The sequence below is a fragment of the Drosophila pseudoobscura genome, chromosome 4, assembly GCF_009870125.1.
Source record: "Drosophila pseudoobscura strain MV-25-SWS-2005 chromosome 4, UCI_Dpse_MV25, whole genome shotgun sequence".
NCBI lineage: Eukaryota > Metazoa > Arthropoda > Insecta > Diptera > Drosophilidae > Drosophila > Drosophila pseudoobscura.
In genome coordinates, this window is record NC_046681.1 from 4,686,038 (window position 1) to 4,701,262 (window position 15,225).

General features: G+C 41.6%; 1 protein-coding gene across 1 annotated transcript; it reads left to right on the forward strand.

The window, feature by feature from the left end:
- Positions 1-3,866: 3,866 nt before the first annotated feature.
- Positions 3,867-4,775, forward strand: LOC6902674 (retinoid-inducible serine carboxypeptidase-like). The gene has a single exon (XM_033379715.1). It carries the CDS (start codon positions 3,867-3,869, stop codon positions 4,773-4,775), a length of 909 nt encoding a protein of 302 aa, XP_033235606.1.
- The last annotated feature ends 10,450 nt before the right edge of the window (positions 4,776-15,225 follow it).

Here is a 15,225-nt window from a genome sequence, read left to right on the forward strand (position 1 = left end):
AGATTTAGATACTACTGCACTAGAACGAATATATCCATTCCAAAAGCAGACATTCAAGACAAGAGAATATAATTAGGTTCGATCTAATCAACCATTCAGCGTTCTCTCCTGGAGAGCAGTAATAAATAATTAGATCAGCTTGCATCTATGTATGTATTGATATGAAGAGTTTTAGCACAACTGATTGCAAGTGTTCTACGAATACAAGAAGATATGTGTGTATGTATGTTTGTATGTATCTGCTTCTAACTGGCTACAGCAACAACAGCAATATCTGAGTGTCTAAATGTGTGTATTTTGTATGTGCCCTCACTCACTGGACGGGTCGTTAAACAACAGGCTTGCTTGTCTCTTCTAGAGTTCAACGCTCGCTTGTAGTGTAGTTCCCGGATTAACTAACGAGAGCGGTAACGGTAGTCGAGACTCTGGCCCTGTCCTCCGTTTGTTCCATCTTTCTTTGCGAGGGCCACAGATGGCGTTCCGCCACTGCTCCAGGCTGCACGCATAGCCCTTATGCGAATACTGGAATACTGAAAGAAAAGTCAAGAATACTTTCACTGGAGATGAAGAGAACTTACCTTAGTTATCTCGGGACAGATTGCAGAAATTTCCGCCTTTTTCAGACTTTTTCAAAACCTTCGCACTGCCACTTTCCTGTGGGAATGAGATATGGAAATTTACTTTCCATTCAAAAATTAATATTAAAATTTGTTAACCATCAAATGGCAATCTCTTCATTATCCTCCACTAGACCTCTGGGTTGTTGTGTAATTCAAGTACGTCTTGGAGGGTCCAGCATTTATTTTAGCCCAAACTAATTTAGAATGCATTTAAACAATTAAGCTAGACAAGCGGTGTTGCTGTATGTCCTCCTTTTTGGGAGTTGAGTCAGGCCAGGGCCAGGGCCAGGGAAAGGGCCATACGACCATACGAACACACGCATTATCACTGCCATGAAACGAGGACCGAGGCAGGAGAGACGAAGGATGCCAGTTGTGTGTGGTGCCCCGAGTAGCCACAACATGTCCTGTCATGCAGCGCCGAGCTGGACGACATGCGGTAAATGTTACAGTTGTTGACAGCCGTGCTTGTACTGTTTAGTTTCAGTTAACAGGAGCGGAGCGGAGTGTGCTCCGTAGACAGGGTGGCAAACAGGATCCTAGCACCTAAATAGCCAGGCACATGTCGTATATAATCGTACATGCATTTATATCTATTTTTTGCCCGACCATTTGAGAAATGAATTGTCTTTGCAATATTAAAGCGGAGCCACCTACTCTTGCGGGATGCCTGTAAGTGTTGCCAGATATTTCACCGGCACCTCGTTCGCTCTCTTTCAATGTTTGTTGGTCTCTGTCACACCTAATGCACACAAACTTAACAAGATGGCGTACCTTTTCCTTTAGTAACTCTCCATAAGTCACAAGACTCCAAGAACCAAGGACACATAGTTTCTGTTGGCTACTCCTATTCTTGTTGTCTTTTCCGTAAAACTTTAATGTATGAAAATATTTTTCTCCATAAAACACCTGGACATAGACAGACACAGAGAGGGAGAGAGATACATAGAAAGAGAAAGAGAGAGAGAGACAGAGTGAGAAAGTGTAGGTGAAGCTTTTGCATATTGAAAACTTTTCCATTGCAAAAACAACATGGTAGGGTATTGTCTGATAACAAAAGATGGAAGATAGATTGTAGAAGAGTTTTCGCTTGTTTACTGGTTCCAGTTTTCAAGGCAGTCTGGAAAAGTTATCTGGCAGAAGGAAAGCGCTTATCAAGTCGGGTCATATATTAACCAGACTCTAAACTGAATGTTTTGTGCCAAAATGTGGTTTGTTTGTTGACCCCAGCTGGCTCTGGGCGTGTGTGGCTAGACATTCTATACGTATAAATAACTCTATGCACCACCACATTTCCGCTGTGAAATAAACCGGCTTTTTATGATAGATATGGGGCCTTCAAAATGTTTAATAATTTTTTTTTTTTTAATATTTACAATTCTGCAAAGCAGATAAATTCAGCTATAAATCCTTTTTTAATACTTTGTAGCTTACGCTTGTCGTCATGAAAATATTAAGCTTTCAAATTCCAAACCTCAGGAAAAATCAAAATAAATTCATACCTTGCTCGTATGGCATAGCTAAATAAATTGGGCGTCGTCTAAGGTATCGTTTGTAAAAATCGAATGGCAAACGGTTAAGGTGCAGCCGTTTATCAAAACTTCGTTGCTCGAAATACGACCGTTCTTTTTATACCGAATATATATACTTTATGGGGTCGGATACGCTTTCTTCTGGACGTTACTCACATCCACTTGTACCACAAATCGGATATACCCCTATACTCATTTTGAGTATTCCCGATTTATCATAAAAAGTCAGTTTGGTTCGCAGCGGAACCATTTTTTCAATTTTTCTTTGGGTTATATCAATATTTATATATTTGCGCTTAAACGCTCCCAAAGTGATAAATAGATTGTTGTTAAAACATAAGTTCAAGCTAAAGCAAAACAGAAACCGACACATCAAATACGATCCGAGTCGGATCGCTCCTATAGAGTAAATAGAACGAGGGGGAAAGTTGTGAATTGCTGCGGAGACCGCACCTCTACATTTATACCCGATACTTAGTCAGTATGGCTCTCCTCCGGCAGACGCCGCTAATATTAAACTACACGAGAAAGAGTTCGTGCGAGAGAGGCAGAAAATCAGTCTGAGCGTGACGTCGGGCGCTGCGTAGCCACTGCAAATAGATTTGTTCCTGTTGGCTATAAACATAATATGATATGACAGATTAAGCAACCGGATAGATATGGTCATTATCTATGATTCTCCGTTTTTAGTTTTCTTGAATCTGCAATATTGTGGATGCAACAGATTTTCGTCCTTTGTGGGTGCGGAACGGGGGTGGGGCGAAATTTTGCGATATACGTTTTATAGTGAGATCTTACAGGAGTGCGGATACCAAATTTGGTTACTCTAGCCTTAATAGTCTCTGAGATTTGTGAATATCCCCAGATTTTCATCCCTTGTGGGGCCGGAAGGGGGTGTGGCGAAATTTTGAAACCAACTCGTCTCGGTCCGATATATTGGGAGTGTGGATACCAAATTTGGTTGCTCTGGCTCTTACAGGTTCTGAGATCGTTGAACTCATATTTTGCAATTGGCAAAACAGACCATGAAACCTGTGTTTTAGAGAGAGACAGAGCGAGAAAGAATGAAATTGTTCTCTTGATTCTGGCTATAATAATTATACGATCTGGTTCAGATATTACACTCTAGAACATATAATCATCTTCTACGATCCTGCGTTTTCAGTTTTCTCGTATCTTTGAATTTGTGGATGCCACAGATTTTCGCCCTTTGTGGGGGCGGAAGTGGGCGGTGCAAAGTTTTGAAATATACTTTTAGCAGTGACATATTACAGAAGTCCGGATATAAAACGCCGTTGCTCTAGCTCTTATAGTCTTTGAGCACTAGGCGCTGATGCGGACGGACAGACGGACGGACGGATAGACGGACGGACAGACAGGGCTCAATCGACTCGGCTATTGATGCTGATCAAGAATATATATACTTTATGAGGTCGGAAACGATTCCTTCTGGACGTTACACACATCCATTTTCACCACAAATCTAATATACCCCAATACTCATTTTGAGTATCGGGTATAAAAAGCCCATTACACAATCGAAATATTCATAGAAACCGTGTTAGTGCAATTATCGAAACGCGATAATTTTGTAATAACTTGGTCAAACTGTGGCCAAACTTTGTCCAAATGTGGCCAAAAGTTTAGATGAACGATTTCAGTTCACGATGAGCAGAGCTCTGAGCTGCATCGTCTTCTTGTTGGCCAGTTTCACATGGAGGTCCGATGGTATGTGCTTTATGGCAATCATTCAATCGTGATCGAGGTCAGGCCCGGAGGACACATGTTCTACTGGCTGTTCTACACAAAAGATGGGGATGTTCCGAGCTGTGCTGACCGACCGCTGATCATCTGGCTACAAGGCGGTCCCGGTTCAGCCTCCACATCGTATGGAAATCTAGCCGAAGTGGGTCCCATCGATTTGGACAGTCGGATGCGTGACTCGACTTGGGTAAAACACTTCAACGTACTCTTCATTGACCAGCCGCTGGGCACTGGCTTCAGCTATTTGGAGGAGCATACGAAATTCCCGGAGAACAACAGGGAACTGGGAAGCGATCTGGTCAGCTTTATGAAAGGTTTCTATGGCAGACACAGGGCATTCCAGAAGGTTCCCCTGCACATCTTCGGTCAGAGCTACGGGGCCAAGGTGGCGGCAGAATTTGCTCTCCAGCTGCAGGATGGACAAAATCGTGGGCAGATCTGTTTCCAACTGATCTCTGTTAACTTGGTCAGTCCTTGGATCTCCCCCCTGCACTCGGTAATGTCCTGGGGCCGAATACTTCTCAGAATCGGTGCGGTTGATGAACAGATGTATAAGAAAATCCATGCAGCTTCCCTCCAAGTTGCTCATTTGATGAGAAGGAATCTCTGGAGCGATGCGTCTAACCAGATGTTCATAGTGCAGCGGCTAATAGCAGCTCAGAGAATAGGTTTGTACAACTTTATGGATCGATCTGAAGAGAGCACAGAACTTCGTGAGGCCCAGATAATGAATGGTCCAGTCAGAATTGCCCTAAATCTCAGCGATAATCTCCAATTCGAGGGTTCCAGCAACTTTGTCTTCGATAGGCTTAGTAACGACTTCATGAAACCCGCTCTGACCACTGGTAAGATCATCTGAGTATCATAATTCGGATAATTTCAATGTCAAACCTGTTCTGCAATTCAGTTAGCCAGCTTTTGGACGGGACTTCCCTCAAAGTGAATATAATTTCGGGTCAACTGGATCTGATTTGTTCTACATTGGGCACCATGCACTGGATAAAGAAACTGAAATGGAGCGAAAGGAAAGCCTATTTTAGTGCACCCCGGGAAGACATCATTTTTGGGAATCGAATCGAGGGATTCCAGAAGACAGGCGGGAATTTGACCATGTTTTATGTGAAAAATGCAGGTCATAGTGTGCCCGTGGAAAATCCTAGAGCAATGAGTAGGATCCTAAGGATTGTGACACAATTTGGATGAGGTGATATAAACATGTACGATTGGAAAATTTTTAAAATAAATCTTTTGGTTTATTTATAAACTAAGTTTGCCCGTAATTTATGCTAGGTATTGGCTTCTAGCAGCAGTAAAACAATGAGCAATGATTCTCATTCGGTAGATTCTCATGAGTGAATTGCATTATTTAAAGACAACGTTTTAATGAGCAATCAATCACTCCTGTTCGATTTCTATTCTGAGATAGTGCTTACCCTCCGAGCGAAAGATCTTTGTGGGTTGTTTGTTTGCCAGTACAGTAGACAAATATTGCACATCGTAATTATCCATTTCAAGTGCAGTCATCGTAACTTTTGTTTGCAGCAATCATAAACGTCAGACAATCCACACACGAGGCGGTCTGTCCTGCCACACTCCTACTCCTCCGCTGGTCGAATATTGTGACCACCCAGAACCCTCAAGGAATTCTGATGACTCGTCTGGAACCGTTCCCTGTCTATTTGCGGTTGTGTAACTCAAAACTCGATTGCATGTATGCAGACGCTGTCGAGAGAGTTGCAGGAAACGGGAATGGACTGCCATGGGGATATGAAATTTCGGTATCTACTCCTCCTCGGCAGCTCCTCCTCGGCAGCAATGTTATATTGATTTAGGGGCACTTGCCAGATACCTTAGATCTGCTTGCCTCTGCATTGAAACCGACTTCTGCTGAGAAACTGAGACATTCGGAGGGAGAGGTCCTCATGCCATGCCATAATTTGTGCCATCAATTAGTATATTTGTTTTCGTGCGGCTTGGAATAAATGCTCCTTGAATATTTCATAGAAATTGCGATAGGTTACGGGGATATAATTTTAAAAAGAAAAACGTAATTAATATTACATAGTCTGAACTATTTTATCCATATCTGACCCGGGTTGCGCCCGGCTACAGCCGCATGATGTGGCCCCGATTCTTCTTGGCTTTGCTAATTTGATTACAAGGAGAAATAAAGGAAAACGAATGCAGGATGTGGACATGGATGCGGCATAAGGACACATCAGCTTACTGGATTCTGAGGGCCCTGCAGGGCATGACTGGTGATATGTGGAGAGTGCAGTAGGGCAAACATTTTATAATTTGCTGCAGCAGGACGCATCGCATAAGTCAGCAGCAGCGACGGGCAATGGGTACAGAGATGAGATGAAGGAAGGAAGGAAGGAAGGAAGGCCAGAAACGAAGATGAGATGACGGCACTCTCTTTGAGCTGCCATGTAACCGAATCCTGCAACATGACATCAACAGTGGCAGGAACAGGAGCTGGAGTAGGAGCAGCATCAGCATCTGTCAGTCTGCAGTCTGCATTCACATGAATTTTGTTTCATTCGGCCTCTGCTTCGGCTCCTGACCGCAAATGATTTTGCAGTTGACAGTTGTCCGTTGCCATTTGGGGAATTTAGTGTTAATTATGGTCGTAATAAGTTATACAACATGAAACCACACATAGCCTGGTCAAACCCGATCCCAAGCCCTACCCCAGAGAGCCCCCAACTTGACAATCACTCATTCTCTTTCTCTGTCTCTGTCACAATTAAACAGAATGAAATTTCATTCAAATTTCTGTTCTTAGGTAAGTTATCGTTAACCGACCATAGATCGTTTACCCGTCAGCAATCACCGCTCTGTAGATTTCACCAATTTACAATTTCCTTGTTCAACGAGTGATTATACTCCTAAGGTAGAGTTGAGTGATTTGAAAAAAATGTAATGCATACTGGCTTACATATAAAGCACAAAAGTATACAAAGAGCCACAGAAGAAAGGTTATTAATACCTTTGATATTCATTAATAAATATTCAGTTAACTGTTGCCTAAAGGCACTGCTGTCAAAAAATATCCAATAATAATTTTAAAAAAATTTATAATATTCTTTCACCGTGACGACTAGACCCCCGCTCTAAAGAGCCTCTTAGTTGGTCGCATTGTATCTACTATGCACCCTCAATAGAATAAAAGCACTACCAACGCAAGTAAGTGATGTCAAACCTGATAGTGCATTAAACTATTACCTGCTGAGCTCAAAGCACACCCTTAATAACTGTACATTTTAGCGCCAATCATTTATTTAAATTGTGCACCCAATTTATATTCAATTACAGTTTGGTTCGCCTGCGGACCTTTCAGTTAGCAGTATTACCTACGAGTATATGGTAACTGATGCACATCGATGCAGAGTTTATCATCCACGTAGAGAATATAATATAATAGAGCAGATATTCAGGCAGGTAGGCGGACGCTCTTGTTGGGAGGAAATCATTGAATCGTATCCATTAGTATCTGAAGAACTAGAAAGAAGATCTCTTCTACTCAACATGTCAACACCATTCTGGTCACATCCACGATTTGTGTATCGAAGATCATCGAAAGCCAATGAAGCGTGACCAAGGTCACAAAAACGAACAGGCTATCAGAAACAGAAAATAGTGTACATTACAACAGTTTCAGAAGATCGCCTGCAACATCCTCTGCGATCAGCGAAGCGTTAAGAACTGGTTTAAAGGAACAGGATCTCAACGGTTCTAGCAAGACCAAAAAAAGCAAAAGGTTTTAGGCAGGAAATTAGGTCTTGCAAAGACCAGTCCTGACCTTGTATCACATCCCGACGTACCACTAGCGCTGTTTACCTGTTCGGATGCTACAATTATTTGTGGGTTGATGATACAACAGTTCCAGCAAGTGCTCTCAAAGAACAATGGGAACAGAGTTAAGGGTCACGAACCTCGAGCATTGTTACAGGATCACAGAATTCTCTGTAGGAAACTACTAATGTCTCTGGGAAACAGGTTTTTCCTAGAATTTTTTATACCTGTGTATCCCTTCAACCAATTATGGCAAAAAGCGATTGAAAGGTAGCCTTTGAAACCAGATTCTACCCATTTTATAACTAAGGAAATATAAGGAATTGAAGGGAAAAGCCGACGAAAGCGGTTCTAAGAAAAAATTAAATGGAAATACCAAGTAGCAAAAAGGTTTTAATAACGCTACCCATTTAAATAAACAATTTTGTAAACAAGAAAATTTGAAATATATGTGTATAATATTCAAGAGCATTCAATAATAATAAGATTCTATTCATATACGGCCGTCAGCATGGGAACAGTCTTTTCTGGTACTAGTTTTTTCACTCTGGAAAGTTGAGTCGAGAGTAACCGCATTATTTAACGAGGTGGAACGTTGTGAGTTGCTGCGGACACCGCAACTCTACGGTTATACCCGATACTAAGTCAGTATGGCTCTCCTCCGGCAGACGCCGCTAATATTAAACGACACGACAAAGAGAGCGTGCGAGAGAGACAGAAAATCAGTCTGAGCGTGACGTCGGGCGCTGCGTAGCCAATGCAAATTGATTTGTTCCTTTTGGCTACAAAAATTATCTGATCTGATCCAGATTCAGCAATCTGATATATATGGTCATTATCTATGATTCTGCGTTCTTAGTTTTCTCAAATCTGCAATATTGTGGATGCAACAGATTTTCGTCCTTTGTGGGTGCGGAACGGGGGTGGGGCGAAATTTTGCGATATACGTTTTATAGTGAGCTCTAACAGGAGTGCGGATACCAAATTTGGTTACTCTAGCCTTAATAGTCTCTGAGATTTGTGAATATCCCCAGATTTTCATCCCTTGTGGGGCCGGAAAGGGGTGTGGCGAAATTTTGAAACCAACTCGTCTCGGTCCGATATATTGGGAGTGTGGATACCAAATTTGGTTGCTCTGGCTCTTACAGGTTCTGAGATCGTTGAACTCACATTTTGCAATTGGCAAAACCGACCATGAAACCTGTGTTAGAGAGAGACAGAGCGAGAAAGAATGAAATTGTTTTCTTGATTCTGCTATAATAATTATACGATCTGGTTCAGATATTACACTCTAGAACATATAATCATCTTCTACGATTCTGCGTTTTTAGTTTTCTCGTATCTTTAAAATTGTGGATGCCACAGATTTTCGCCCTTTGTGGGGGCGGAAGTGGGCGTGGCAAAGTTTTGAAATATTTTTGTAGCAGTGACATATCACAGAAGTCTGGATCCAAAACATCGTTGCTCTAGCTCTTATAGTCTTTGAGCATTAGGCGCTGAAGGGGACGGACAGACGGACAGACGGACGGACGGACAGACAGACAGGGCTCAATCGACTCGGCTATTGATGCTGATCAAGAATATATATACTTTATAGGGTCGGAAACGATTCCTTCTGGACGTTACACACATCCACTTTTACCACAAATCTAATATACCCCAATACTCATTTTGAGTATCGGGTATAATAAAAAATCGATTCTAGGTCACCTCTTAAAACATTTTACAGCTGCGATTTGATTGCGTCCTTTCATCATTGAGAAAAATATATAAGTTGTCCTATTCTGCACTTTCTGCTGTATTCCATAGCAATTACATGCAACTGTCCCCCACTTAACTGCTTAAATTTACATTTTTAATTCATGGCCAGTTGTTCTCATCGCCAGGATCGTCGTCGTCATCATCAGAGACCTCTTCAGAAGTTGAGAACACTTAAGACCTTTACGCAAATCGCTTGATAATTACTTAAAATAATCTACAGACAAGTAACCACAGCAAATGCATTCCGACCCGAAGCCACACCCCCACAGACACGACGCTATGAAGTCATGCAAACAGAAATAGCAAGAACGAAACCAGAGCGGACAGAGCAGAACAGAACTTGGAGCCAGGCCCCCAGAATAAGGAGTGTAAATGATGCCCTTAAAAAAGGCAAAAGGCAAATCCCTTTTCAATTTCCCCAGCACGTCTCAGCAGGCAACGGCAACAAGAACAACAATTGTCTATTTCATAGGGAGAGAGCCACGGGAATAGGTAGAAATACTCGAACGAGCACGAGTATAGAGAGAAAGCCAGGGGAAGGGGAAGGGGAAGGGGAGGTCCCTTCTTCGGTATCGTTTTTTATATGGAAGCTCGAAAAACAATTAAGCGACAAGTGTCTCAATTTCAACGTCACTTACAAACATTTTATGCACTGCTCTCTGTGTGTGAATTGTCCGGGCAAAGGATGGCTAAGGGCTGGGGCTGGGGGCTAGGGGCTGGGGGCTGCGGGCTGCGGGCTGGGGGCGGATGGGCCTAGCACATAAAATGCAAAAAGTTTTACCCATTGAAAAGTTACGTGTGGAGGAGCAGGAACCAAGAGACACAGACAGGGACCAAGACCAACTATACACCAAAAAAAAGTTAGACAAAAAACGTAATTATTTGTATTCTCTAAGGGGGTTCTTCTGGTGGATCGGGCCAAGCGGAAGCCCTTGATGGAAGTATGTATGTGCCTGCGGGGCTGGCTGAGTGTGCGTGAGTGGTGTGGTTGTGTGAGTATGCGCATGAAAGTATGCAACGCATTTTAATCGAAAATGTCTGCAGAAAATGTGGCAGTCATTTCATGAGGTCAGATTGAGATTTCACTGGAGCCTGGTACATAAGAGGGAGTTATTGTAGGGACGTTATGCTACCAGGCTTTATTGTATAGAAAACTAATGCTAATTGAGGAACTTACACAGACTCTGAACCATAAGACTATATGAGATATGTGTTTGTAAAAAAATCACTACACAGCTTCAGCGTTGAAAATACCATCAACAACGTCAGGAAATGTATTGACGCACATGTAAATGTTCTTAGATATTTCTTCCCTGCCAAAATTGGACGCACAGGCCCAAACTAAGACAAATCCCAGGGGATTATATGGTTTTGGCCCATAAACCCCATCTACATCAATAAACTCAACTGGAAGTGTTGCTGGCGGGTCCCCTTCCCCTGGGGCGGTAGCTCCCCAGCACGGAAACGTACATCAAGAAGGACGAGGCTTCTAGCGCGCGCACAGGTGTGTGGTTCAGCTGCTCGGACCAGCACCTAGTCAACCAATATACACGGTCTCACGCACACAGACAGGCTCGTCAATCGCTTTCCATTTCGTGTTAAATTACACATCGGATTGCGGCGGCCATAACATTGTGGTTGAAAGGGAAGAAGCTGGCTTCTTGGACCTTGAACAGTTGCTGCGGTCATTTCGAGCCCTCGATAGGTTTTTGCGGTTTTTTAATCAAGTTATTTTTCCGGGGAAAATGAAAGCAAAATTCTTTGGACCGTACAAGCCCACACAGTCACCTAAAATAAATATATTTCGAGCTCAATTTATTAAATGTTTGCTCAAATAAATCACAAATGTGTTTTCCAATCAAACTTTTTCCTTAGGCCAACAAACGTAAGTGTGTGTGTTGCGCGTGAGTACGTGTGTGGGTGTGAGTGTTCGAGTTAGGACCAACAAATGTCTGGCTCTTTGTTTCTTCGGACACCACAATTTATGGCGTTAATTCGCATGTAAAGTATTTCTGCGTATATTTTCCAAGCATTTATCAAGCATCTTATTATTGACAGTCCTGGAATGGTAGGGGGCGGGGCTCGAATTCGGTTCGTACTTGGATATAAATATAGACGCCTCATCTCAGTTGACAGAAGTTTTCCAAAAAATATTTATTTATCTAGATTAAATTTATGTTCTGCTGGGTCGGCAATAAATTTCCAACGGAGCTCAGCTCGGAACTCAGGCTTGGTTGAATGAGTATGAAAGTTATTTTTGGCATTCGCCAAATTGAGTTTTGATTTTGGTATTTGGTTGGCAACAGTCAGAGGTCAGGTTTCGAGTGGGTGAATTAATTGACCGGACAATAGTAGGTCAATTTATTTAGAAAATTAATAGAGATGCACCCATAACTGTATAAAAGAATAAATAAAGAAACCCGGCGAATTGTGTACCGCCTAACAGAAAATTAATGTCGTATTACAGATTAGCTGATACAATGAATACAAATCTAATGTTATCTTTAGTACTTTGGATAATAATTCAAAGAGAAATAAAATGATATATATAATAATCACGTGTCAGAAAGACATGATTGCACTAAACTATGTACAGTGGCTAGCGTGCATGGACACATATCATTGTTTAGTTTAAACGCCTGTAAAAATAAATCAATCTTAGTAACTGAAAAAAAAATTTCTTTCTATTAAAAGAGATCAATTTCCTTAAGAGTTTTTAGGCTTCCAAAAAAAAGTTAATGTGCTACCTTTGGCACGTTTGCAATTTTTGAAATTAGTATTTCTTTAAAGTATTTTTTCCAATGGCCCTTAGCTTTTATTGCACTCTAAAAGCGTTTGGGCATACTCTAGACTAATTTTTAAATCTTGCGCTACTCCGTCTGCACACGGTCAAAAAACTCATCCAATTTTTGTTTCAGAATCGTATTTTGTCCACAGTTTTTTGATTATAACCGAAAGATCTGGGCTTTGCGCAAGTCACTGCATTAAGTAAAATTTCAGTGGTGTTCTTCGGGTTCCCGTCTTTCTGGATCGTGGTCACCGATCTGGGGTAGTCACATTTAAAAAAAAAAAATGTTCTCAAAATATAAAAATTAAAAATTCCTTCTAAATTATTCCATCGATTTTAACCGATTCATTGCCCATTGCAATGGGCCAACATTCCACAAAGTAAAGAAGCCGCACACCATAAGACTATCTCCTCCATGCTTCATAGTTTCTTTGATCTGATGCTTTTTTTTAGCTTGCCAGCTGACTGAACATTTTTTATTTTGGTCTCATTTGACCACATTACCTACTTCCAATCTTCCAGGTTCCTTGCAGACATGGCATTATTTTTCTGCTGAACTGCCGCTGTCAGGCCGATCATGTGCAGAGCTTTTTTTACACCCGCTGTAGCTTGTTTTGGTGGTGACTTCATCCTGCTGGTCATTACATGCTCCATAGCACGAGCGTCTCTGTCTGTAATCAGACGTGGTCGTTCTTTAGATGTTCTGGATACTTATGTACAAATTGCGTATTTTTCGAACTTCTATTTTAGAAGAGTTCGGTGTCAAATACCAAGATGATTGTTGATTGTTTCTGGTAATTTCCACATTTGGTTTTACAAATTTTTTAAGATTTTCTTAGCTTTGAGTTGAATAAGGTGCGAGGAAAAATTCAAAAATATTGTAAAAAAAAGCAGTCAATTTGTCTTATATTGCTAGCAAATCAAGGTGTGAATTAAAAGCAACAATCTGTTGTTGGGAGATTCCCGTTTAAAAATGTATGTATTGAATTTTTTGAAAATGCTACAAACCGATCTCTTTTAATTAAAATTATTGTGTTTGTTTTTATGTGAAAAAATTTCAAAGATTGATTAATTTTTAAAGATTTTAGAGGCGTTTAAACTGAAAAGTGATGAACATGTTTCCATTATCCGACCCCATAAAGTATATATATTCTTGATCAGCATCAATAGCTGAGTCGATTGAGCCCTGTCTGTCTGTCCGTCCCTATCAGCGCCTAGTAATCAAAGACTATAAGAGCTATAGCAACGACATTTCATATCCGGACTTCTGTGGTATGTCACTGTTACAAGAACTCTTCACAACTTTACCCCGCCCACTTCCGCCCTTACAAATGGCGCAAATCCGTGCCATCTACAATTTCAAAGATACGGAGAACAGAAAACGCAGACCAATCTGAACCAGATCGTATAATTATTATAGACAGAACCAAATAAACAATTTCATTCTCTCTCGCTCTGTCTCTCTCTAAGACACACGTACCATAGCCGGCTTTGCTTAGCGTAAAACACTAGCGCCTAGATCTCAGAGACTATAAGAGCTAGTCCAACCAGACTTTTTATCCACATTCCTATGATATCGAACCTGCACAAGTCTATTTCAAAAATTCGCCCCAACGCCTTCCGCCCCCGAAGGGGCCCATATGTACCAGATTGCCGAATCTTGCCGAATCCGAATCAGATCGGGTTACTATTATAGCCAGAAGTAACAAATCAATTTGCAGTGGCTACGCAGCGTCCGTCGACACGTTCAGACTGTTTTCTGTCTCTCTCGCACGCACTCTTTGTCGTTTAATGTAGCCATACTGACTATGTATCGGGTATAAATTTAGAGTTGCGGTCGCAGCAGTAACTCAGAACGTTCCCCCTCATTATCTTTGGAATCCTACGAGTATCGTCGCGTGATTTACTTCACTGACCAGTATGGTTTGTTTTTTTTTTAGATTTCGAAGCATAATGACAGCCAAGCCCGCCCGCAGTTGCAAATTGTGCGGTGGTAAGCCATCCAAGGTGAAAATGAAGGTGGATAATTAGTGCTTCGTCCTCGTTTGTAACACAGTCAGCAGATTTGAATGAATGGAGAGTAAGAACGATTTGATTCAGAACTATAAAGCATAAGTCAATCACAGATGGTAATTTTGGAGGCTACCAAAACTTTTGCCATTGCAGAGAATCTTGCAATTTATACATATCGGTTGTTCAGTAGTTTGAAGATTTAATGGCAATTTTAACGCTAAATGAGCCATATGGCTGATGATGGATATTGCGGAAATTGATCGGAAAATTTCTCTCCTGCATCACGCTCGTGCCCGCTTTACTCTCTCCCAGTGTGGCTTTTCATCTCCGGCATGTCATCAAGGAAAAATATAAAAATATCATTTTCTTTGGAAACCTTTCAGTCTTTTTGTTATGATCAAAAATAGTTCCGTAACCCATGGACCGCTTTCACCACCCACGGATTACAGATAGATCTCCTACCTACATACATGCAGCCCTTTCTGTTTCTTACAAAAACTCAATAAATTCTTGTTGGTTGGTGGCAAGGGTCGACGGGAGTGAGCAGAACGGGTTGGGAGTTGTTGCAAAAATTTCTGAACAAATTGAAAATTCCAAAAATCGCTGAAGCATGCGAGTAGAAAATGATAGAATCTACAATGAAATGCACAAAAAGCGAGAGACGGAGGACTGCATCTCACGCAAACACACACACGCACTCGGTCGTATCCGTAACTCCTTCTGACATCCACTGCACAAAGGTCACAGGGGAAGTGCAGTGGCTGGGCCAGTGGGTGAGTGACACATTTGGCGTGGCTTTGGCATCAAAGTCAAAAGCAACATTTGCGGCGAAGCGGGACGCAGACGCCTCGGAGAGAAAAAGAGAGAGGGTGAGAAAGAGAGCGCCGAACAAAAGTCAGTTGGGAAAATATTTTGTCATGTCATCAGCGGCATCAGCAACTGAAAACTG